Consider the following 26,250-nt stretch of genomic DNA (forward strand, 5'->3'; position numbering starts at 1 on the left):
AAATTTCACCGAAAAAAAACCGTTACATAAACTTCAGAATTGGGACTTTTTCGAAAAATGCTCTATTTTTGTCAATATTTTTGGCTCGAAAATTTACTGCTTAATTTTTATAGCTGCCAATGACAGGGTTTTTTCAAGCTTGAATTATTGCTATATCCAAATTAAATGGCAACATTTTGGATTAAGCATAAATGAATTGAGAATCGTGTGCAGTTTCTATTGAGTCGCTATGTGACTTACTTGCATAGGTATGTCAGACATAAAATTGGTATTCAGATTTGCCGGTCGAGGGAAGAACTCACACGCGTTTTACCGAGAATATAAATTGAAGATTCCACATGAGCAAGTCACATTCGCGAAGAATCACCAGCACAAGTGCTATCGACATTTTACAATAAGTGCCAATTTATAGTTTTGAAGGAAGTGCTCCTGTCTTATTCAGAGTAATCAGTGTTTGGAGATGCAGAGAATGAGGATTATTGTGGGAGCTATTCTAGGATTTTCTGTGCTGTGTGAGAGTTCTCCGCTGATGTCGGTAAGTGGTATAGTGGATTAAAGACCAGGCTGTTTGAGAGTGATCGGAAGTACACTTCCCAAACGGAAACCTCATATAAATCGTTCGATTATATTTTAATTAATTATTGCGAACGCGTAACTCGCTTTTGGACTTGACTTTTCATTTGAACTTTTGAGCATTTTGAAGAGTTTTTGTGTGTTTGAGAATATGGTACCCTATTAACAATACTACTACAGACGGAATCTGTTCCAGAATCCTTAGAAAACAACACGGAGATTTAATTATAAACCCTGATAATCTTATGATAGTTGTGATACTTATAATTCTGCATAGGCAGCCTAAGAACCAACAAAGGAAGGTGTTTTTTTTAATAATTGGTCAGAATCTTTGAGATTATTTTGGTCAATAAACAAATCATAATTAGACAGTAAAAAAATTAAAATAGTCATTAGAATCAGGGAAATTAATCCTTTTCGGGTCCATCAGGGGCAGTTATCCTTTTTAGAGAGCGAAAAACCAGGGGTGACATGATAACTTATTTTCGATACTATCGACTATCGATTCTGAAAAATTTAAACAATAGCTGCACTTCCTGCAACTAATATTGATATTTATCAACAGTCTCATTTTTTCAAAAATGTCACTATGAGTGGTCCAATAATCTGTAAAAAGTCGACATTCACTTAATCCAACAGATATAGATTTATCGACACTATCGATTCGATAGTATCAAAAAGCTATCATTCCACCTCAGGAAAACATGAATAAATTTGTCAAAATATTCGTTTGTAAAAATTTGGCCAAAATATTTGTGTTTTCCTGTCCTGATAGGATTAACACTCCTGACCTGACGCACCCGAAAGTTCATCAAGTAAAATATAGTTTACCAAGTAAAATATAGTATCAGTAATATAACCAGAATTAGAACTAGAAATCCATGTCCTTGCTGTACGAAATCTAATTTTTTTTTAACATTTTTTTATATTTTAATTTAATTTGATTTAATTTAATAATTTTAATAATTTAATGAGATTCTAATCAGGATTTTCACGCATTCCACCTTATTAGCAGTATGATCGGAGTTTCAAAGAGTTTATCAAAGCTTACAATCACTTAATATTATGTAGTAATTTCTTCAAGTTTGATTATAATAAAAATCTTTCACTTGAATGTAAGATAAATTATTGTATCAAAAATTAGGGGGAGGTGGGGCTACATTGATATAAGACTTTTCCCATATCTCTAAAGGAAACTGGGCTTTATCGTTACGTAATTTACCTCTGCTAAACAATACGATAAATATTGTACAGCTTCCTTTAGAAATATGCGAAAAACCGTATATCAATATAGCCCCAACTCCCCCTATTGATATGAATTTCCACCGACGATTACCTTGGTGGACTTAAAATTCATTAGATATAAAAACTTATATTCCAAAAAACCTGAACTAAACACTTCCAACATTTATAAATTTCTAAATATCTTTTTATCAAAAAATAAAATAATTTCAGATATCCAAAACAGATATCAAAAGCAAGATGAAATTTAATAGTTTCTAAATGTAATATAAATAATAAAATCTAAATAATAAAAAATAAATTAATAAATTAATAAATTCTTGAATTTTTTTTACACAGCAAAAAAACATCTTATTCATTCAAGGATTCAAGTAGAGGGAGAAGTGAAACATATCCAAAAGGGCAGTTTCATAAAGCGATATCTTCATCTTTCGCATTTTTTCTCATCTCTTTAGCAATTTTAGAAAGGAACTATACGATTCCCTATTCACTTCAGAGAGGGATAGACCAAGATTATACAAAATGTCTTTAAAATAAAATTAGTGAATCAAAAAATAAGGAAGAAGTATACTTAAAGCAGTTACAGATTGTTATTGTAATTCAAAGTATAATAATTATTTAAAATGTTCTAGCTTGAAAATCTAAAGTTACTTTTGTGTTTTTTGAATACTTAAAACCAGCAGAATCGGTCTTCATATCGTGTCCAATTTTGAGAATACAGAGACTCGGATGAACACATGCATTTTGTTTTATACCTTATTTATTTATTTATTTATTTAGTTATTTATGTATTAAATTATGCCCAACGCACAATAACTTTTGTTTGGTAAACATGTTTTTGACATTTTAATGAGAGTGAGTGAGATCTAGATCTAGTCATCTCGCTCTCTCTCATAAGAAATTTTGAAAACATGTTTACAAACAAAAGTTATTGTGCTCTGGGCATTTTTCATATATACAATTATTTACTATACATGTGTGAATAATAGTCATTTATACCGCCTTATGAACAATTATTTATGGAAATGTCCCGTGGTCCTACAAAAGCTCATTGAGCTTGGGACTTGGGGGTGGAGGAAGGACTAAATAAAGATTTAAAAATTATATAATCTCTAAATAAAAACAAGTTTTTTAATCAATTATTTATTTTATTATTCAAAGATTTTCAATATTCCAAAGCACCTTTCATTTGTAAATAGAAATTTAAAAAATTGAGTAAATTATAAGGAAAAAGGTAAATGCTGAAATATCGGACATCACGGAAGAAAATCTAATTTGGTAGTTTGGATTTTAGTAATCTAGTAATAATTTAGGCGTTTCTGGAATTTTAGCGTATACTTTAAAAATAAATTATTGTTTTTCTTTTAATCATTTTTTAAGAATAATTCTTGAACATTAAAATTGGTTTATTCAACATTACGTGCAGTCCGTACCAACGCTTAACTTTAAGGTAATTTACCCTATGTAAGAAAATAATATTTTTAAGGATTTTTGAATAAAGGGGGTAAGATTTGGAAATCAAGACAACAAAGAATTCCGAGAAAACCGATTCAGAATTCGAGAAACTCTTTTAAAACTTTGTAAAAAAACAAATTATTTAAGCAATTGTATAAGTACAATCTGTACTAGGTAGTCTTGACCTTAATATATTATTTAACTACTAGATTATCGAATGCCAAACTTTAAATTAGTTTGTTTAAAATTTTAAATTTTACCAGCAGCGGTATTACTTTGAAAGCAATAGAATTTTCATGAAAGTTGCGATCTTTATGAATTGAAAAATTAGGCCCATTTTTGGAAAGATTTGGATTTTTTTACTGGTCAGACTATTTTTTTTTTGCTGAATAAATATATTTTTACTTTCCACTTGTTTTTGAATTTTTTTGACGATTCTAGGGGGGGGGGCAGCTGCCCCCCCTGCCCCTAGCTGGGTACTCCCATGAGCGGTAATGTAAATTAGTTACTGTGGAATGTTACAGTTTGTTTAGAAGAAATATTACATATTAATCCAAATAGGCACATCCTTCTATTCACTGAAATATTTGTCAATCTAATCTCTAATGCAATAATTTCCCTATAAATTATTCTTTAGTTGAATAAATTATCCATAGGTCTTCCTTGGTCTTCCTTATCCCAAAATCAAAATTGCTCTTTCTTTGAGTTCAATGAAAAAATACGAATTTATGGAATTAATACTTCAAACTAATAACCTCTACACACTAGAGAAATTTATGTCCATAATGAAGCAAATTCCCTACGCTCGTGCAGGAAAAATTCTTCAATATGGACATAAATTTCTCTAGTGTGTAGAGACTTTAAGAGATTTACGCCCCTTGACGAAAACGCATAATTTTTCCAGAATAGACGCCCACCGATAAGTCGCGATTCTGGAGTTACCACTCTGATGCTTCCCAGCAATGCCACATCTATCCGAGCAGACATTTCTGAAGGATTCTCTTGCGAGAACAGAGATTATGGATACTATGCCGATGTGGCCAATGAATGCCAGATCTTCCATGTATGTCTTCCTGTGATGTTCAATCAACGAAAATCCCGAACTTACCAGTGGAGCTTTATCTGCCCAGAAGAGACTGTCTTCAGTCAGGATTGTTTCACGTGTATGAGAGCTGAAGATATGGCCATCAGATGTGATGAGAGTGAAAAGTTCTACAATCTCAATAGCAATTTTGGAGGAATGATGATGGATGGAGATGATATGGGACAATACAGGGAAGTTACATCAACCACGAGATCAGAGACCACAACATTTCAGACCACGACGGTTTTTGCAGATGATCCCATGACGACTGAAGAGGAATTCTCCACGGAGGATGATATGAAAGTGGATCGAAAGACTGAAGTGATCACTCAAGAAGTGGCCACTGAAGCGACCCCAGAGTCTGAACCACCTGAGAGTGTGATGCAGGAGAGTGAGAATGTGATCAAGACCATTGAGAATATTGTTGAGAAGGCAGCAAGAGATCTCGAAAGGGTAAACGCTACAACACCTCTGACCCGGACAAAGAGAAAAGGTCAGAGACGAAGATTTCTGTTTGCGGCTGATGCCTGATTGGCATGTTTTGTTATAGAGTGTGTAAAACTCTGTGAAATACAATTTTCTCACCACATCCACATTGTTTTACCTTTCACGCACTTTTTCTTTCTTACATCATAAGACCTTTATTATAAGCAATTAAAGTCAAAATAGCATACTATTACCTACATTCGCCTCTACAAAGTGCCACCAAAATTATTAATATTTAGAGACTAGTTCTTTGCACGCAAGATAATCACAATTATATAGATGAAAAGATGCTGCTCTCTCTCTCACTGTATAACATCATACAAATAAAAATTATTTACACACGTCTTGGAATGATTCTGTATGGTTTCACTTATTCAACCGCCACACAATCTCTTCAATTTGGTCTCACGAGGATGATTCTTGGAATCTTCTTCACTCCACGCATCATGCATCTGTTTCTTGCTCCTGAAGTTCTGATGCCATTTCCTCAGCTGTTCGCAGATCTATGGCGAATTTCTTGCGAACTGCCTGTTTACCGGAATCAGGTTGTTGGGCCTCTGCCTCCTGCAGTCTTCTCGAATAATCCTAGACAGAGTAAATAAATGAATAAATAAATAAAAAATTTAAAAAACCATTAAGCCCTATATTTCTAGAATTAATCTACAAATAAAACTTTCCTCTCTCGCTCATTTATCATACTTTATTAATTTGAATTGCTTTTAGTGAGAATACAAAAGACTCTTGAGAGATAAGGCACTCTTTGCGTGACTTCCAATGTAACTTTATGTATTTTTATGAGAAGGATTATCTCCAATCTGATAAGTCACGTGATTCTAATCTCTTCTGTGAATTTTCTCAAAATGTACAAGTTATTAAAAAAAATAAATGACGTAAATGACTATGAGCTTTTATGAAAATCTGGAAACATATACCTAAATCTTATGAGTCACGCAGGTGTTCTGAGAATTATGTTTTGTGAATTTCAGAGTGATTTGTTGAAACAAAATGTACACAGTAAAAAACAACTTATGTTCCACCATTAAATTACATTTCTAATTAACAATACAAAATATGCACTTAATTTATGTTGTACATAATAATTCATTGTGTATGATTTCACTTATCTCCGTGAATTTGAACATTATTACAATTTTTTTACATTGTGCTGTTTTTATGTTTGGTGGTTTAGTACCGATTTCAACCATTTTTTTTTTAAATTTCATAACAAAGTGTCAAAAGAATGTTGTAATGCGATTAAATTCCTGATAAAATTTAATATCGTTTGATGTTGGTGTATCACAGATATTTAGAACTGGTTGATACCTTTTTAGCAAGGAATCAAGGAAATATTTAAACAAAAGCCTGTTTCAATCGGTAAATTAATGCGCTATCTACGGCTATATGACATTTGTCCTAAAAAAAAAAAACGATAGAATGACTAATACTAGGACATTGTTATGTGGACGAAAAGACAGCCTAAATTACATCCAAGAAAATAATTCAAATAAATATCACCGTATATCACAGAAATATATTTTTTTAGAAGTATAAATTAGAGCAGAGGTGTGCAAGAAACCGTTGAAACCGAATTAACGTCAAATGAAACTTGTACGTCAATGGTCAAAACGCTACTATAACAAACTTATTTTGACGTTAATTCGGTTTCAACGGTTTCTTGCACACCTCTGAATTAGAGTCATGTTAGATTTGAAGTTCAACACAAGTTACGCATTCAGTTACGCATCACGTTACATCTCTTATTCAAAATTCAAAAAAAAAAAAACAATTATAAGTTGTCTAGGAGGAAATGAGTGTAGGGGAAAGTGGCCATGCTTTACACGGTCCTAAGCTTCATAATGACTAAATTTCTCCAATGTAAGTGAATAAATGTGACTTCGCAATAATTTTTTTTAAAAAAGGACACTTTGCCGTAGTTTTTAAAATAGGGGAAGTGGAGCACCTTTGAAATTGGATTTTTTCAACTATTTTCATATAAAATTGAGCCTTATTCTGATACAATTTAGCTGCACAAACAGATTGAGAATCTAAAATATATCCCTATTAGTCTCCATTTTATTTAAAAATAGATGAAAAATCCCAATTTCAAAGGTGCCCCATTTCCCCCTATGGGTGCGATTGGTCACATTTATTGAAAAACATAGAAAAACTTTAGTCATTGTGATGGTTGGGACCATGGGCACTTTCCCCTATAGGAATTTCTACACACCGTCGAGATATTTAGAACTCTACAAAATTGCTACAATGCCCCAATCACTTTGAGCACTTTGAGTAAAGACTATTTTTTATGGTCAAAATTTAGTCAAGTCTAACAAACATTTACGGCAGTGTCACGGTCCAAAAACAGCTCTTAGAGCTGAGGACCTGTGGGTGGAGGAGAGAAAAAAAACAAACATTTACACATTAACAGAAATTAATTCGTTTAAACGTTTTAATTTTAGTAGAAGGGAACCGGAATTCATCGGGAAGTGGAGTCAATCTTAGAAAAATAGCAAATCTTTCCAAAGCTTTCGGCTCTAATTTTATTATAATACAATAATTATTTATAGGAGGAAGTGGGACACCTTTGAAATTGGAATTTTTCACCTATTTTGAAATAAAATTGAGCCTTATCGGGATATAATTTAGTTGCACAAACAGACTGAGAATTCTCACCTTTGTCACCTTTTTTTTATTTATTATTTAAAAAATGTATTAAATCGGGTTTGAAATTCTATCATATTTTGAACATCTTTAAAGTAAATAGGGGGAGGTGGGGCACCTTTGAAGTTGAGATTTTTCACCTATTTTGAAATAAAATTGAGCCTTATCGCGATATAATTTAGTTGCACAAACAGATTGAGAATTCTCAATATGTTTTTGTGCAACTAAATTATATCACGATAAGGATCAATTTTATTTCATAATAGGTGAAAAATCCCAATTTCAAAGGTGCCCCACTTTCAAAGGTGCCCCACTTTCAAAGGTACCGTACTTCCTCCTATTTACTTTAAAGATGTTCGGAATAGGTTTTGAGAGAATTTTAAAACCGATTTTATACATTTTTAAAAAATAAATAAGAAAAAGTGACAAAGCGTCCAATGCTTTGCGGAATGTTCAAACTCGTAACTTGGATGCTGTACCTCAAAAGTACTTGCACATCATTTACCGTTTATCGGTTCTCAACCGATTTGAACCGATTCACAAACTACTCAAAAGATCGCTAAAAATAGCTGAGGAATAATGAAATTGAGTTTCGCACAAAAATTGCTTATCGGTTATTAATTGGGGCATTACCGACTATGAACCGATTTTATCTAAACATCGTGACATCAAAAAACTCATAACTTCAGATTTCCAAAATTCTAAATACCAAAATGTGAATATTCCTCCAAATCCTCAATAATAAATTATAATATGAGAATAGCTACTCTTATTTAAATAATAGATAATATATAATGGAGGAACCGAGGCAGAATTGGCAAGGGGTAGAATTAAACAGTGATGCGTTATAGTTTACCTTACACTGAAAAAAATATTTGGTAAAATTGTTCGTAAATGTTTGTGAATTCCTATTGAGGACTTACGAGGCACTCAATGAGTCAAGTGGTAGAGCTCTCGCTCTATGATGCAAGTGTTCCGGGTTCGAATCCCCTTTAGGTTACCAGCAATTTTTCTGGCGTTAAAGGGGTGCGAATTGCATCCAGTGAGCTTCACTGCACTTGATTCCACGGGGCATGGGACTGACAACCCCATCCCTGTATAAGAAAAAATAATAATGGATACCCCGAACTTCCCTTGTGGGAAGGCCTAGTTCCTCTATGGAACGTTGTGCCACCATTATTATATTATTATTATTACTTACGAAATGCTCGAAAACTTTATAACCCACAAAAAGTTCGTAAAAGTTTGTTGTTTTTCACAAACTTTGTTCGAACATTAATCACTTGACGAGCATTTTTTGTTCTGTTACAAACCTTTCTTCGTACATTTTTGTTCGTCTGGTAAACATTTATTAACAAATGAAAAAAATTAAGAACATATTTTTATGTCTTTACGAATATTTACAAACGAATGTTTGTAAAAGTACAAAAAATATTCGTCAAGTGATTATGTTACGAACAGTGTTTGTGAAAAAACTACAAACACAAACTTTTACGAACTTTTTAGTGGGTTATACGGTTTACGAGCATTTCGTAAGTCCCCAATAGGAATTCACAAACAATTACGAACAATTTTACAAAATATTTTTTTTCTGGGTTGAAGGAATATTGAGTATACAACAATTCACAAATTAAGAGGAAAAACCTCCTTCCCTATTCGTTGAAATATTAATCAATTTTTTTTCACAAATTATTCACAAAGAAAAATTTCATTTCTTGGCTAATCTGCCCCAGTCTCCCATAGCAAGAGTAAACTAACGTTTTTCAATATGTAGTAAACTAGCAGTACGACAAATCTTACCTGAAACGCAGCCGCTAATGCAAAGGTGAGTTTCCTGGCCATTGCTCGACTGTCGCAAACGAAGGCTTCGACTTCGAAGGGACTCCTAACAGATTCCTCATTGACCAGAATAATAGAGAAAACCCGAGAGTAGACGATATCCTGTACTCCATATGATATCGTATCGACATTGTGTACCCATTTTCTGTACTCTGTAATTTTATTAGGAATTGTCTCGAGAATGATGGCATCTAGGGTCACTGTTAGGTTACAAATAGGCAGGACTTTCCCTGGAGCCATTTCTTTGGCTGCAGCCACCTTCAAATAAAATGATCATAAATAAAACCACCCATATATTTCGCGCCAACTGACTGTCTTACCATTTTATCTACTGGCTTCCGGGTGTGCTTGATGCCCCAGAGTCCATTTCCTTTCTGCTTCCCCAGGTATTTCACCTGCAAAATAGAAGCAAAAGAAATACAAATCAGTGGAGACAATTGGATGCAGTGCGAAATGCACATGAATAATTCACATTCTGCACACGATTGTTGCAGAGAATGACTTCTTCATCTTCATCAATTTATAAGACACTCTTGCCTTTGGGTGCAATATCAACTCCAACAGACATTCATTGCGAGACAATTGATAATTTCCGGTTGTTTAACTCGTGGCAAAAGTGCGCACCACATGAAATACGCCTTTGATGATATGGGTGTTTACATTGCTCTCTTAAGCTTTCAGTTGCAGAAATTTTAATGAAACTTTCCTGATAAGATTATGATTGGTTACCCAAGTGTTTAAAAATAATCTATATGATTTACAAAGTATATAAAATATTCCAGGGAACTTCTTGGCTTTCGAATAATCCGATACTTCTCAGGAAGTACATATAAGATATTTTAAATAAGCTTTATGTTTTAATATTTTTAGGCCACGCCCTCTTAAGAAACTATATTTTTTGTGTGTTGATTACGGAATACATGGAGTTCCGCTTTGAAAGAAATTTTCGGGACCGAAAAAAGCCCGTGAAGTCACTCCAGTCAGTGACACAAAATATTTGCATACCTACAGGAGATACTTTTGTAATAAAATACCGGAACGCTGTGATGTATGCAAAACATTTTCGGCGCTACTTTTTTGGCTTATTTTCAACGCCAACGGTTCAAAAGAAGTGTACAGTAGAGTTCCTCAAATTTGAACAATATTTTCAAACACGTAACGGAATTGATGTGAAATTCACTATTCCTAAATTAAGAAAAATTACTTTAAAGAATATATCAATGTCATTTATTGTGAAATAAATGGAAGTTGTTGCGGAAGTTATTATAATACGATAATATTGAGGAAATACTAGAGAAAATATTTTTTTGATTCAGACTCCACGCAAAACTTTCTTCGCATAATCTCAAATTTTACATTTTGAATTCAATCGTAGTTCAAATTTGAGGAACTCTACTGTATTTCAAATTTACCGCGTGAAAAAAAAATCGCACACATTTAGGGAGATTTCAAAAATTATTTTATAAATGAGCTCCCATAGACAATTCATATCAAATTCTTTCAATCCGTTTTCACTCAAGCCGGAACTCCCTGTACTGTGATATTTTGATGTTTGTGGTATTATCCATAATTTAATAAGTAAAAATAAGAGATTAAGATATTGTGCGTTAAATAATAACAAATTAAATTGTGCTACATTTCGAAGACCTTGCAATATCGGACACTTTTCTTTCTCAAAATTTCGTAAAATTTAAATTAATTTCATTAATTTCTGAATGTTGTAAAATATGAAAGAAACAAAAGAGTCCCGATCAGGATTTCTCGGGATACCGTAGAAAAATCTTTGAAGGAGTTCCGAAACGGCAAAAGCCTATGAGAAACTTTGTGTCCTATATAACACACAAAGGACTATTTTTATTCAATTTAATTTCAGAGAAAGCAAATATCAAATATCATAAACTACTTTGGAAACTTTCAAATTATACTTCGAAAAGAAGGAGGAAAAAAATAGTTTTAAAGACTTTGGAGCCTTTACGCAATGTGTCCGAAATTTAACACAGTCCCTATTGGATTTAAAAAAAATTGCATTGCAAGGGATCCTTAATATTTCAACTGATCTATTCAAAAATTAACAGAAAAAATGCAAAAATAGTTTTTACACTATTTTTCTTGCTCAGAAAAATATTTTTCTCATATATTTCATATTTCTAAACAATATTTCACTTAGGAATATATAAAAATTTTATTTCGTAATAAAAAGGTCTCATTAAGTATAACATTTTTCAATCTTTAATGAGATGTTGTCTTTAATTACAGCTATTTCCAGAAAGTTCTTCAATAAGCAATAAAAGAAATGTGTAATGAAGTAGAGCAATCTAAACTATGTTCAGAAGATTTTTAAGTATCAACGGAGATTTTAGTACCCCTAATTAGAACATGTAGAGCTCAATCATTTTTAACTAACTCCTATATGATGTCAAGTAAAATTCTTATGAAAATGAAAAATTGGAGAAATTTTCGAAATGTTTCAAAATTTCAATTATTTGAAAATATTTCATAAATCCTAATACGTTGATTGTGGGGAAAAAACATGAAGAATGTTGCTTTTTATGGTGTTTTGTATGTTTTTCTTTTCACCTAAGGTGGGTGTCAATTGAGCCACTGAATTTCTCACTCTTTCCTCCCAACATTACATAAAAGGCAATGTTATACACTTTGCATATTGTACAAATAGAGACCGACTAAAAGTGCTCAATTATCGATTTTATCCACTGTTTAACAGTGAATTAATGGCTGACCATTTATTAATTGATTTCACTTCACTGAAACTATTTTGAATTTATGACCATCACACAGAACTTATGAGGAATAAAAAAAGAGAAATTTTGTGTCCAATTTGTGGAGACAACTGTGAACAATATTATTTTTTTTTTATTTGATGAACACCACAAATATAATGATCCTCTTCCGCTTCATTTTCCCTACGACGGCATAACATTTTGAGGGCAAACAGGTGAACTTGTGTGTAGTTTTCCATTTCATCCGCATTTTTTTTAACTCTATTCTGCATTTTCTGTTGACTCGTCACTCTCCCTCATTGTCTCATTTCCACCGGGTATACACTTCTTTGTTAGCTCATCTGGATGTCACTTCCTGCCCATTCTCAGTTCTCGTCCCCCAAGTTCTACCGTTCATACGCCATATATTTGTTAACAATGCAAATAATTATCAATGGTCCAATGATGTTAAAACACTTGTCCAGGAGTTTCTCGGTCCCATCCATTCCCAAATGCCTATAAGGGCATGAGGGGTGCACTGTTCTTTACCATTCCTAACACGTCCAAAGTACACGAGGAATGTTTAGGAAATTGTGAAAGGTGCAAAAACCAGCATGCATTTGCACGTTCTTCCCAAGTGATTAATGAATTCTATTAAATCCAAAATGATTAGAATGATGTAATAGGCATACCGCAGTACTTATAGGTATTATTGGAATTTTTCTTTGAATCATCATTTGCCTATTTTATTCTATTTAAACGAATAATTGGCTTAAATTCTTTCGCATTTGAATACTAAGCACAATTTTCGAATAATCTATAAATTACGGAAGATTCGCCGCAGGCATAGAAAAAAATTATTCCCAATTTTAAAATTATTCAAAGAAGTTTACATTAGAAGCAATGATAGTTGATTTTTTTTATTATGAAAATTTCCTATAGAGATAGAGATTTAAATTATCTTTTTTGCTTTAGAGATTATTAGGGACAATTTATTAGATTAAAGTAAGGTTAGTTAGTTGAGGTTATGTTAATCCTAACCTAAGACTTAAAGTATAATATTGGGTTATAAAAACACCACCAATTTACTATTGAGTCAGGGGTGTATAAAAATAAAGAAATATGGTAAATTAATGAAATAGTTACTTATAACCCTTTAAGGACGAATGAATCACCGGTGACCCAAAAATGAAATTTTTTCTAGGGCTATCTAGAGTAAGTGTGCCAAATTTCGGCATACTTGCATGCAAGCGCCAAAGTCTCAAGTTTGAAATGTAATATATTTAATAGAAATTGATTTTTTTCATTCCTTCTTCTTAAGGAGTGTTGCTTAGAACCTTGTAGACAGTTTATCGTCTTTATTTACTTTAAAATCATTCTTAATACAATTTAAAATGAATAAAAATGTAGACATTGCTTTGATGCCCTATTTCGGCCACCTTCATTCTCATAGTTCCTTGCCCTTCAGGAATTCTTCCAATGTCTTTTTTACGTCATCTCGTTTTTCAAAGCTACATTTTTTATTATTCTTTTGCATTGTATAATCTAGAGTATGTAAAAACTAAAAATTCATGAAAATTCGAGGAACAAAAAAGGTGGCCGGAATTGCAAGCTGGCCGGAATTTGGCACACTTACCCTATAGTCGTATTTTGCTCTAATAAAAAGTCAGAACAAAAATTTTTCTGACCCCCTATTTTTTTTAAAGAGTTAAACACATCAAATTACCTCATTTTGATATAATTTAGCTTCACAAATCAAGTATAAAGTTTTTACATTAAAATAAACCTCAATCCATTGTAAAAGGCCAGTGATAAATTCCGATAAGTTTATGGTAGATGAAATTCTTTGCAGGCGATATCGAAGTGCTTGGAAGTTAGGGTTCTTGCAAATTTGAAATGCGTGAAAATTCGATTTTGAGTTGAATTTTAGTGGTAAAGAATCACGTCGAGAAAAATATTCTCAGAAATCCTGCACTCAAGAGCAACTCAACAAGGTTTTAGAAGCTTTTCATCGCGGTTTCAGTTACACTGTTTGTCTCCAATTAGAAAATTTCCCTTGTCTCCATTTGGAATAATATGTTTCCAATAGAAGCATTTTACGCTCGCGTATTTTTCTTGTATTTAAGAAGTTTTCATATTATATCTAAAGAATTTTCACTAAACAGTAACATTCTAGAAGAGTCAAGGAGCAAATTTATGTAATTCTCTTCAGAAAAAATATGAACTTAATGTGTTGAATCTTCTGTCAAAGTCAAAGCGTCTGGAAATGGTTTTGAATTAGGACATTTACCCTACAAATACTAAAATTTCAACACAATTGAAAATGGAAATTTCACGATATTCGACATAGAAATTTTAAAAATTGTTATTTTGATTCTTAATTCGAACCACTAGATCAAAATAGCCCCATCTCTCCCTAGCCCATCAAGGACTGAACCACGCGAACTCCAATATAAAAAGCCAAAATAAATTTAAGTATCAATTATAAGTTCTTTGACCTAAATTAAAATATTGTGATCTGCCTAAGAATTACTAACTAAATTTTTCTTTAGTGAAAAAAATACTTTAGAAAAATTACCGAGATTTTGCAAATGAAAAAACCTTAATTTCATGGTAGAGAGAGGTGTGGGACTATTTGAGCTGTGGGGCTACAATGCAAACTGGGATTTACGGTAATGTAATTTATTTTTATAAAACAATTATGAAACTAAATACAAGGTGCAGATTATTTGAGATATACTAAAAAATTGTATATCAATGTACCTTTACATCTCAAAATAATACCATCTTCCCCTAATGCTTAACGTAACGTCTCATTTTAAATTATACTTGGTATAATAATAAACCTATATCAAATAAAACAGATTAGATTAATTGTATTAAATAAAACAATAATGATTACAGCTTTTGTCCAAAAACTAGTTTATGTATACTTTTATTAATTTATTTTATTATCTTTGTTTTGAAGTATTTTAATTATGATTAATATTGTATGTAGAGGAAGGATGAAACTATACATTAAAAATTATATTGTTGTATATTTATAAAGGAAGCTGGACTTTAACATATGGTATTTAAATTAAATTAAACTAAGCTCGACCTCTTTTAGAAATATTCGGAAATAGCGATTTCAATGCAGCCCTACCTCTCCCTATCTACTTCACATTTCTCTTCCCTAATAAATTAAAAAGAAAATAATATTTCAAGGAACAATATGGAGTTAGTTCCAAGCGAGGTTTTAAAGATACTATAAGTCATTAAATACGATAAATATGCCATTGCATAATTCTTTAATGTAATGGGGATTTTTTATTATAATAACAAGAAGGAAACTTTTTTAGGAACTTCTTTAGATTAATATATGTAGATTTTAAAGTGCTAAAATTACATTAAGTAATTTTAAAAAAAAAACATAAATTGCAATCAATTTCAAACAATATTTTTTATATGTTAATTATGACAAATTTTATAGATAGATAAAACGCACCCTCATAAAACAACTTATTAAAATTAAGTGGAACGCCACAGTTTATAAACTAAGTCGGAATCAAGTTTATTACAGAGCGAAAGTGCAATAAAATATAATCAAAATAAATCTTAATCATTCTAAAAGCTTCATTTTGGAAAGGTATATTTAAGGTCCTATAAAATTATAAGGAATCCAAGAAGATGACTTTATTGATTTGAACTCAAGCCTAAAAAACTTATAGACTATAAATTAAAACTACATTCAAATTAACTAAAAAAATATATAAAGCAATTATATTATATTTAGGAAAGAATGTAACTAACATTTCACAAAAGCCGACTGGAAATAGTTGTGAAAATTTATTGCGGTTACGACGTTATAATGTTTTTAACATGTGAAATACAAAAATCAAAATATTACAAGTCTCATGAAAAAGTAATAAATTTCTCGAAATTAATGCGGTAGACTTTGAGGTATTAATAAAATGTGAGGAAATTCAGTAATTTATTAACCTATTGGTATTTCTCAATTTTTGAGGAAGTTCAATGATTTCTCAACATGAACTGTAAAATGTAAACAATGTTTCTGAACTGAAGAAATTTTGTCAAAAAAATGCCCACCACTAACTTCTACCGGAAGGCCTTAATTAGGTTTTTTTTCCTGCAGAATGTGGTGCAACAATCTGATAGTTGACACTTGAGGGTTTTCATTACCCTAGAACTTCCTAATCTTTCACTACAATTATTACTCCTCACAGTAAATACTTTACTACTGCCACTTTGTCTTAATTTATGGTAATTTAATTACATTTAAGGGCATTAACTGTTATCTCATGTACTTCATTCGTCGCCCGAGGTTATTCCTCCGCTTTTGCGACCCATGGTGATGTGAGGAAAAATTCATTTGAATAAATTTCTAACGCAGGAAAAAGATCAGCAATTTACAATAAAATCAACACACGATGATCAAATCAGTGAAAAATTCTTATTTACCATCACTCACTATTCTTCTTTTTTTCTGTTACCACCATCCATCATGGACAGAAAGAGTTTCAATTTGAATTGGGAGGTAAAGAGAGAAAAAAGTATAAAAGAATAGTTCTTTTAGATTTTTTTGTGGCTCGCACAGCAACAATAGCCCCCAGAAAATTTTGTAATTTACATTCATAGCACATTTTGCATGGAAAATTGTTGCTCTTTTCTCAAAATATCATTTGTCACTTGATGGCTGATGAAATGCGTTCTTCACTTCGACTGTTTTGGCGCGCAATTTAGTCGCTGTAAGCTAACAAGGGAGACTCGTTGACAACAAAAGTGTACACCGCCAGAGATAAATCACTCATGAAATTATGTTAGAGACAAAAAGCAGGACACACCTCGACGACTTGAAATATTGAAATGGAGTCTCAAAAAAATGTTATATCATACCTTATTTTTAGTAATCAAGCTTATCTATTCATTTAATCAATTTTATCACTTTTGCGGATTTAAATAGTCGTATTATACTCTATTGATTCTATTTTTCATTGCGTAAAACTGCAATAATAATTTTGACAAAGCAAATTTTGTCAATATAGAATACAAAAAAAATATTACGACTGACCACATTCTTTCATTTCGATTCGAATTTACATTGAAATATTTTAAGATTAGAAAGCAATACTTTTCAGAATAACAAGTATTAAAAAACTAAATAACCCGAATTAAATTTCAAACTTTGTTCTTTGATGTTTCTAATTAGGAAACTTTAGAAATTTAAATGCTTTGGAAAACTCTAAAACTTGTTTTATTACTGTTGAAACAACCTTTCACAGGTTATGTTTGGCATAACCTTAACAAGTTAATAAACTAAAATTAACTAATTAAATCATTAAGTTGATTTTGGCAGAATAAAACCAAAATTGAGTATTTTAGTACAGTTTCACTTTAAAAACTACATCAAAACTCACAATTTGAAAAATCTTAACCCCAAAAACTTTGTTAAATAACAGTTCCAGTAAATAACAGTGCAGTTCCAAATGCAAGAAGTCGCTTGAAATCCCAATAAATAGTAAAATAAAATATTTTATTTGACTTTAAGATTGTATTTAAAATAAAAATAAAAAACTCAGATTTTATTTATTAATCTCTTATTTTCGAAAACGGCTTTATCGATTTATCTTATAAGGGAAGAGTACCCCGGATCGGAATGTTAAGAAACATGCTCCATATTTAGTTGAAAATATAATGCACAAAACATTATTTGGTATTTTTATGTATGCTAATTGATACATTAGTGATACCTTTAACTATATCTGTGCTTTTGAATATTTAATTTTTACAATAAATTAATAAAAAAAATATGTGTAATTGCAAACTTGCAATCAGTACCTCGGATCGTCAGGAATTTAATCAAGTGTCTCAGGGAAAATTGGTTTTATAAATTAAATCTGTGTTCATGCACTGTATTCTTGTGAGAGTTAAATAGTAAAAAGTAGCTAATAATTTAAAAAAAATCATTTAATTTGGAGCAAGATTGTGGTATTAACCTGACGATCCCAGGAACACTGCCAATCGCTGGTATTCTTTCCTTATTCGAATATGCTTTAGAGGTAGCCTGAAGTTCGTCATTTTGAATTATTGTATTTGGATGACTCATTTTTTAACCGATTTTGTTAAATTTGGATTTTTTTGGAAAAGTATTGACATTTCCAACCCGGCTGTATCGGACTTTATTGGTAATGAATCGGTTAAGTACCGATAATTTAAAACATTTTTCCGGAATTTTTTTTACATGACATTAAGTTTGTTCCGGAGCTAGAAGAGTTTGTTCCCAAGGTAAGAGATATCGACTTCCGGTCTTCGATGACCCCACCCTCCTTAAGAAGACATCATTTCGGACGGTATTTTTTCCTTCACGCCTCACCCCCTCCATCATCACAAAAGAACATGTTTTTTTTATTTATTTAGGAAACTGCTCCCACGATTTCTTTAATCTTCGGACATGTTTTAGAGGTAGCCTAGGTGAACATTTCATAAACGAAAAAGTCGCCGTTTTGAATTACCATTCACTGGTAATGTCCAAGGGTTCCATTTTTCTGACAAGGGTTTCTGCTTTCTCAGGTTTCGCGATGCAAAGTGTGGGTTTCTCGGGTTTCGCGATGCATAAATTAGGTTTCTTGGGTTTCGCGATGCAATTTTTGAGTTTCTCGGGTTTCGCGATGCAAAATGTGGGTTTCTCGTGTTTCGCAATGCAATTCTTGGGTTTCTCGGATTTCACAATGCAGAAATTGGGTTTCTCGGGTTTCGCGATGCAAAATATGGATTTCGGGATGCAATTATTGGGTTTCTCGGGTTTCGCAATGCAAAGTGTGGGTTTCTCAGGTTTCGCGAAGCGTTTCTCGGACAATTGACGAGGGTTTCTCAATATGAGTTACCCTTTGGTAATGTCAGAAATATTATTTAATTTTTTGGAGTATTTTTGTCCTTATGGTCTATAATAGGTAAAAAATATACCGAATTAGACCCTGTTGGATTTTCCGAAATTTAAATGTAAGACGTTACATTGATTTTGTTTATAAGTTTCATTCTTATTTTAGATTTTCGCTCAGTGAAAAACGTCTCTTCCTTAAAGAGTTAAAAATTGGAATTATAAAATTATATCGACTTGGTTTTCAAACCCAAAATGTAGTTTTCACTTCAAGTTTTCTTATTTCCTGTATTTTTTTACTTATTACAAAAATTGCAGTAGTTTAATTAAGAAAGCACAGGCTGTGCGACGAAGAGACATTTGATGCGATTCTTGGAGAAACCACGTTCAGTGAAAACATTTCGGTACAGGTATACAAGTTTTACTGACAATTCTACAATTAGTAACAACGGTAACAACAAACAATTGAGTTATAAGTTGGGTAAAATCATAAGAATATTTAAGGTTTTAAAAATGTACTTAGAGGTTGATTATGCATAAAAAATAAAACCAAAAGCAATTTCTTTCCTCATGTCACCTTGTAGTATTCTTTTGCTTTCAGATTATAGAACCATTTATTCTTAAAGCCTTCTTGTTCTATTATAACGAACCTTTAATTCGTTTAAATAAAAGTGGCATAGGGGAAACCTTCAGGTTTTACATACAACCTGACTTCGAACACTCCATATTTTCCTCATATTTCTTAATTTATTGAATCTGACGGCACAATACATTTTAATAAATAGTATTAAATCACACATTTCCTGAAAAACTAGGTCAGAGCCAGATTCATTAAAGGAATATCGGAAAAATACGAAGTGTTCGAAACCAGAGTATCTGCGAAGTTTGAAAGCTTTCCCCAACTAGGACTGGACTCCAAAGCTTCTACAACTATTTATTTCAAATTTTCGTTATAGGCCTGTTAAAAGTCGATTACAGAGCAATAGTTTAGATTCCAACATAATATAACCATTTGGTTTTTTAATTATTCAAATCGATTTTAAAGTAAAAATTCGTTTCGCCGTTCTCTTCGCAGATTTTGTTTCTATTTCTTCGACATCGTGTCGATTTTGATCATATTTTTCTTCATTCTCATTCCTGACTTAAATTTAAAGTGGCAAATTCTTTTCTTAGGCTGTTACACTATTTAAGAAAAATTATGATCAAAATAAATAAAATAAAAATTTTAAATTGAGTGACCGTTAAGACGCGTATTAGATAGCGTCTCCCCGCGTCCCCTTAATAAATAATGTTTTATTACAACTTACTAAAAGAAAAGAAATAATATAATGAAAAGTAGTTAATCAACCCTACTGTACAATACTAAGTTTCTCTTGATCAAATGTTAATAAAGATTTTACAGTGACATGTGAACTCACCTTAAAAACCATCGGAAGATCTGAAACCTTCACTTCCATCTCATCTTTCGACTCCTTGGATTCCCTTGGTGTGGAATTCTTGGATGTCTTGGACGAATTGCTCATCTTGATGTGTCCACTGACCACTCAAATTTCTTTCACTCCTCAAATTCACTCCGAGACACCACATAAAACTGATCCTCTCGCCACTTCTACCCAAATTACAGTGCTGCAAACAAGATGATCATCCACTTTTTGGGTGTGAACTGCCGGGAAATAATAGAGTTTCATCAGACGATGGCGTTTTTTGATGATGATGAAAAGGCAGGGAAACAAAGAAAGTGATTGAGTGCTGGGCCCCAGAGAGAAAGAAATTGAGCTATTTTGGGCGTGGGTGTGAGAAGTCTTAGAGTTGATTTGAACCTATATATTTCGCAATGTTTTAATTGGAAAAGTGTTGTTGCTTGACATTGATGTCCAACACGCGATCACAGAAAATTGAGGAAAGTCTGCAATTAAAATCAATTCCTCTCATAACACAAGTTCTATAACGTTCCTTTTTTTCTAGTTCTTCGACCCTTCACAGCAAGAAAGTCATAAATTTCCATTCGAAATTTTAATGTGGCTGATGCAGGGGAATTCTTTCAACTTTTCTTCACTTTCTACTTATTTCTGGGAATATAGAATAATTCTACAGAAGAAGCAAAGGGGAATGCCAATGGAATTGGTTGGACTTCTTTTGTGAGACAGTGCTATAGAAATTGAGCGATAGACGACGTGATACGCTATAAAACAATTCTGTAGGGTCCCTTATCAGTGCGATAAGAGAGAAATAATTGAAAAACCTTGAAGATTCCCGCATGATAGAGTGACTATTTTTCTCTCTGAGAAAAAAAATACATTTCAATGGGTTTTCTTGCTCCACAACAGGTCGACCAATATTTCTGCTGTCGAGGGAAAGCAACATTTTCTGATATATTGCCATTCATTATCTAATCACGAAAAAGTCCCCATATTGAGCGAATTTTTTTCCTTTCCTCTCCAATAATAATCATTTCTCACACACCTAATTTTTCGCTTTTGCTGTATTTTTTTCTGCCCAGTTGTTGGTCTTGTATTTTAACTTCAGGAAGTGACCAGGGAGTTGAGGCAGAAAACGAAAGTGTTTTTGGTTTTTGCCCAAAATCAATTTTAATGGGAGCAAAATCACGATTTTGTTCTTATTACAAGTTTTGTGCCACGCCAAAGCACGATACACACCAAAGTAAACAAGAGATTTTTATCCGCAATATTCCAATAGAATTGCACTAATTAGTTGATTCAAGAGTCCCTCACAAATCCATCAAAATAAATTTTCCATCAACAATTTCTACACTGCACAAACTGCCGCCAATACGGCCACATGCAATTGTATTGCAACGGTCACGACTGTTTTTTTTATCGGTTCCGCAAAATAAATGCAAATGCGATGACTCTGACGAATGAGTCAGAATATTCGAAAGAGGAATTTCAGGCCAACAATTAAACCACCTGCGCTCGATAGAAGCACATGCTACTTACTGAGGAGGCACTAGTGGACAGCTTTGGTGGAAACCGCCAACAAAAAGAGCGCGCAGTGGTGGGATTCAAGTGGTGATAGAATCTCATTGATAATCGCAACTATTTGCTCTCCACCACATAATGCTGGAGTTTATTTAATTAATTGCCTCTAATACTATCGCTTGTGTGTGATTCATCTCCCCTTTTGGGTTATGTAATAAATTTATGAAGTGTTTTTGTATTTTCGTGAAATAACACACTGAATTTTTTAACTTGATATTCACACTGGAATAAACAGCTGAACAACGAGTTTAGAGTTTCAGAGCTCGGCAACAGATAGCGAACAAAGACAAGAAAAAGGCGGCAAGAATTTTTAACACCTTCCAAGAGTTAGGGCAGAGTTACATTCACCGTCAAATCGTCACCGTCACCATAGGAATAGGGGAAGGGGTGCTACCTTCGCACGACTTAAGCTTCAGTCAACTCAATTTTTTCTATGTTCAAAATCATCAAAAGCATTGAAAAATAAATTATCCGAAGCTTAAGTCGTCCGAAGGTAGCGCACTTTCCCCTGTCGCAATTTTAACAGTACAGTAGACTCTCACTCAATCGGCTCTTTCTCAATCGGGCGACAAATTTTGTTGACAATTTTCACGTTTAATTATAAGGCTAATTCGCTCAAATTCGCTGCAGTTCTTCCTATTTTATTGTGATTCTTTATAATTGAACGCTTTTTGTGGAATTTTCAAAGGCTTTGACGCTCAATTCTATCGCTAAACCGGATGACATTTTGCCCCATATTCCCGATTGAGAGAGAGTCTACTGTAGGTATATATCAGACCTGTGTTCGTTAAAAGTCGTGTAATATCGGAAATTTTGTGTTGATAATTTTAATGGAAATAACAGATAGCTATACTGGTAACACTAATCCCGATCATTCACGGTGCCATGATAAATATTTTTGCGCCAAAAAGACATAACAGACATAAAAACTCACATAGAAAGAAATAGTCTTCCTGATATCTTTGTCGGAAGACGGATAGCTGTTCACTACACACCTTTTTAATTGAATCCTGTAGAAATACAAAGAAATTAAATACAAATATCACTTCAAATAGAAAGTTCTTAAATCGCACGCAATTCAACTGTGAGAGAGAGATAGAGACACAAATAACTCACTCGACAAACGTCTGATGGTGCTGCGGTTGCAAAAAATCTCTGAAATGCGACAAAATATTTTCTTCTCTATTTTATCCTTATTAGCAGGTCGTGTCCCTTCTTGTAATATGTACTTTTGCATTCCTTTTTAACCAAAATAGTGTTGTACAAAAGGGTTTTTCTCAAACCTATCCTGAATTTTGGGACAGCTCAAAAGAATATGAGTCTTCCAGCTCAAAATTTCATCCCAATGTTTTTGTTGTAAATATCGAAGAGTATTTACAATTAACCGAAATAGCTGTATTCAACTAAATTATTAAAAGAATTTTCTTGTGAAAATTACTTAACTCTAAGAAATTAAGCAATTTGCACATTAAAAAACCTCTCATTTTCTCTACGTGAATTTTCCCGGCATTTCGAAGAATGCCAACAGGCACCACCAAATTCACTTTGGCTTTCTTTTTTCGCAAAATTATCAAAATCTCTCAATTTTGCGAAAAAAGATTCTTATTTCTAAACAACTTGAACTATGTGGATCATTCTTTCTCTGGACAAGGATCCCTATAGTATCTATGATTTCATGTAAGTCTCATTCTCTGAAATCTTATACCTATTTAAAAAATCGCAGTGTTTGGTGGTACCCCTGTTTGGTGGTGCCCCAGTTTCCCCTATGGGAAAATGAATGGCCAAAAGTACTTACACAGCTGAAAAAAGTGAACTCTTTTAGCCACATCCGATTTTCATTTAATTTGTTAGAAAATCTTATTAAGGATGATATCACAATAAAATTTAGTTAATTAAGAAATGGACTTTCATTGAATAACATCAAATATTTTCATCAAAAATATGAAATAATGCAAAACAATTTCTCTTAACATTAACAAGTTTCTTAAGAATCCCATGTTTTTTTTAGTGATTGTTTACCTTGTCGAGAATTTCTTTTAATAACTTAGAATTAATCAAGTCGATACAAATCAAATATGGTTTTCTGATTCATTAGATTAGAAGTCACGAAATAAGACCCATTTTCCTGTTCTAAATAAACTCATAATTGCCTTCTAGATCTAGACACACTTACGACTTACATAATTATATTCAAAATAATGATCAGATTATATTAACACCAGTATCTGACTAATCCCGTTCTCGATTTAAGCCGAGAAACGGCTTATACGGGCTTCAGACTTAAGATTTAGTATATGGCTTAACTAATCTAATTTTTTATCAATTACGATTTTTGGGAAAAATTTAACTTAGAATTGGTTTATTAAGGACAAATGATCTATTAGGCTCACAAAACGCAATAAAATTGCTCGCAATTTAAGATTTTGAGACATTCGGGGACTGGGATAAACCTCTAGGTCTAGTCTGAAACCGGCCTTAGTGGGAAACTGATGGAAACAATGGAAATTTAGCGAAATCATTATTTTGATTATAATTACGTTTAGCCGTCTCTCGGATTAAGTCGTAAGTGTATCTATAATGGCATAATGGATCATAGACCCTTAATATATTCTATCCTAAAGTCAAAATTTTCCAAAAAATCTCAACTCTTGAGAATTTAGAAAGGTTAAGCCATACAACTAATACGGGCTTCAGACCTGGCTTAGCCATATGGCTTAACTGGCCTGATTTTTTATCAGTCAGGATTTTTGGAAAAAAAAATAACTTAGGATTGGATTATTAAAGATAAATGTGGAGCTCAGAGGCAAAATGACACATATCCTATGGCTAAAGCATAGGATATATTTCATTTTGCCTCTGAGCTCCACAAATGGCCTATTAGGCTTTCAAAAAGCAATAGAATTGTTCGCTATTTAGGATTTTGAGGCCTTCAGGAACTGGGATAAACCTCTATTCTGAAAACCGCTTAACTCTTTCGTCTTTTTTGGGACTCTGAGTACCCAAAGAAGCATATGAATATTTTATGAAAAATAATGCTTTTAAATTAATGTTTTTAAGAGTTACAGTAGACTCTCTCAAATTCGGGCATATAGGACCGAAATGTCAGCCGAATTAGACAGAAATTCGGGCGACATGTGCATATAGATATTGAGTTTACACACTGATATATATCGTAAATTGCATGAAAATCCCTCAATAATGCAAAATCACATCAAAACTAAGACAAACCATGCCAAATTTGAGCATATTTGATTCATTTGATAATCACAATCAAACTTGAAAAATGACAACAAACTTTTTTCAAATGTAACCGCTGCCCGAATTAAAAAATAGCCCGATCTTAAAAGAGCCGAATTATAGCGAGAGTCTACTGTAACTCTTTCCGGAACGCAGCATAATGCTGCAAGCCAATTTCACCATTTTTTAATCAAAAATATCTAAGCTCAGGAATTAATAGAGGTCCTACAAAAAATATATTACATTTGGACATCCTTATAGTTTGTAATCATCCAGAAGAATCGGATTTTTTCAGTTCTGAATAATTAAAAAACATTGTTTTTCATAGAATATGCATATGCTTCTTTGGGTACTACAGTCCCAAAAGAGACGAAAGAGTTAAGGACAAATGATCTATTAGGCTCTCAAAAAGCAATAAAATTGCTCGCAATTTAAGATTTTGAGACATTCGGGAACTGGGCTAAACCTCTAGGTCTAGTCTGAAACCAGGCTTAGTGGGAAACTGATGGAAACAATGGAAATTTAGCGAAATCATTATTTTGATTATAATTACGTTTAGCCGCCTCTCGGCTTAAGTCGTAAGTATATCTATAATGGCATAATGGGCATAATGGATCATAGACCCTTAATATATTCTATCCTAAAGTCAAAATTTTCCAAAAAATCTTAACTCTTGAGAATTTAGAAAGGTTAAACCATACAACTAATACGGGCTTTAGACCTAAGGCTCAGCCATATGGCTTAACTGGTCTAATTTTTTATCAGTCAGGATTTTTGGAAAAAAAATAACTTAAATCATTCCAATAAAAAATTTCAAAAGTCACATTGAAATAAAATTTCAAAGAAATTCTAAAGGGACAGATAATCCTAACCGGCTTATGTAGGTGAGATTCTTAACGTGAGCTAACTCGGAGTGCATGCAAATTCGATTTGATGCTGAAGTAGGGAGACGCCATTCAGTTATCTTGAATCAAATTCGTGAAATTATACAAATTTTGTATTTAAACCAAAATATCAAGGATTTGGATGAACTTATAGAAAAGTGATATATGGGTGAAATGTAGACCAGAATGTTCTCTA

The 26,250-nt window shown here is 32.6% G+C and overlaps 2 protein-coding genes across 4 annotated transcripts; one reads left to right on the top strand and one right to left on the bottom strand.

Moving 5' to 3' along the window:
• Positions 1-349: 349 nt before the first annotated feature.
• LOC129804555 (uncharacterized) lies at positions 350-5,181 on the top strand. Its single transcript, XM_055851947.1, has 2 exons — positions 350-535; positions 4,175-5,181. The coding sequence occupies exons 1-2, from the start codon at positions 461-463 to the stop codon at positions 4,883-4,885; spliced, it is 786 nt and encodes a 261-aa protein (XP_055707922.1). The 5' UTR covers positions 350-460; the 3' UTR covers positions 4,886-5,181.
• On the bottom strand, positions 4,970-21,996 carry LOC129804556 (uncharacterized). 3 transcript variants are annotated; one of them, XM_055851950.1, is made up of 5 exons: positions 21,892-21,996; positions 20,353-20,597; positions 9,661-9,735; positions 9,302-9,598; positions 4,970-5,425 (listed from the first exon to the last, which is right to left on the bottom strand). In XM_055851950.1, the coding sequence occupies exons 2-5, from the start codon at positions 20,455-20,457 to the stop codon at positions 5,285-5,287; spliced, it is 618 nt and encodes a 205-aa protein (XP_055707925.1). In that variant the 5' UTR covers positions 20,458-20,597; positions 21,892-21,996; the 3' UTR covers positions 4,970-5,284. The 3 variants fall into 3 exon arrangements, with proteins under 3 accessions (XP_055707925.1, XP_055707924.1, XP_055707923.1); XM_055851949.1 differs by having other exon boundaries at positions 21,592-21,910; XM_055851948.1 differs by having other exon boundaries at positions 21,398-21,892.
• Between the last annotated feature and the right edge of the window lie 4,254 nt (positions 21,997-26,250).

Source organism: Phlebotomus papatasi, chromosome 2 (assembly GCF_024763615.1).
Source record: "Phlebotomus papatasi isolate M1 chromosome 2, Ppap_2.1, whole genome shotgun sequence".
NCBI classification, from domain to species: domain Eukaryota; kingdom Metazoa; phylum Arthropoda; class Insecta; order Diptera; family Psychodidae; genus Phlebotomus; species Phlebotomus papatasi.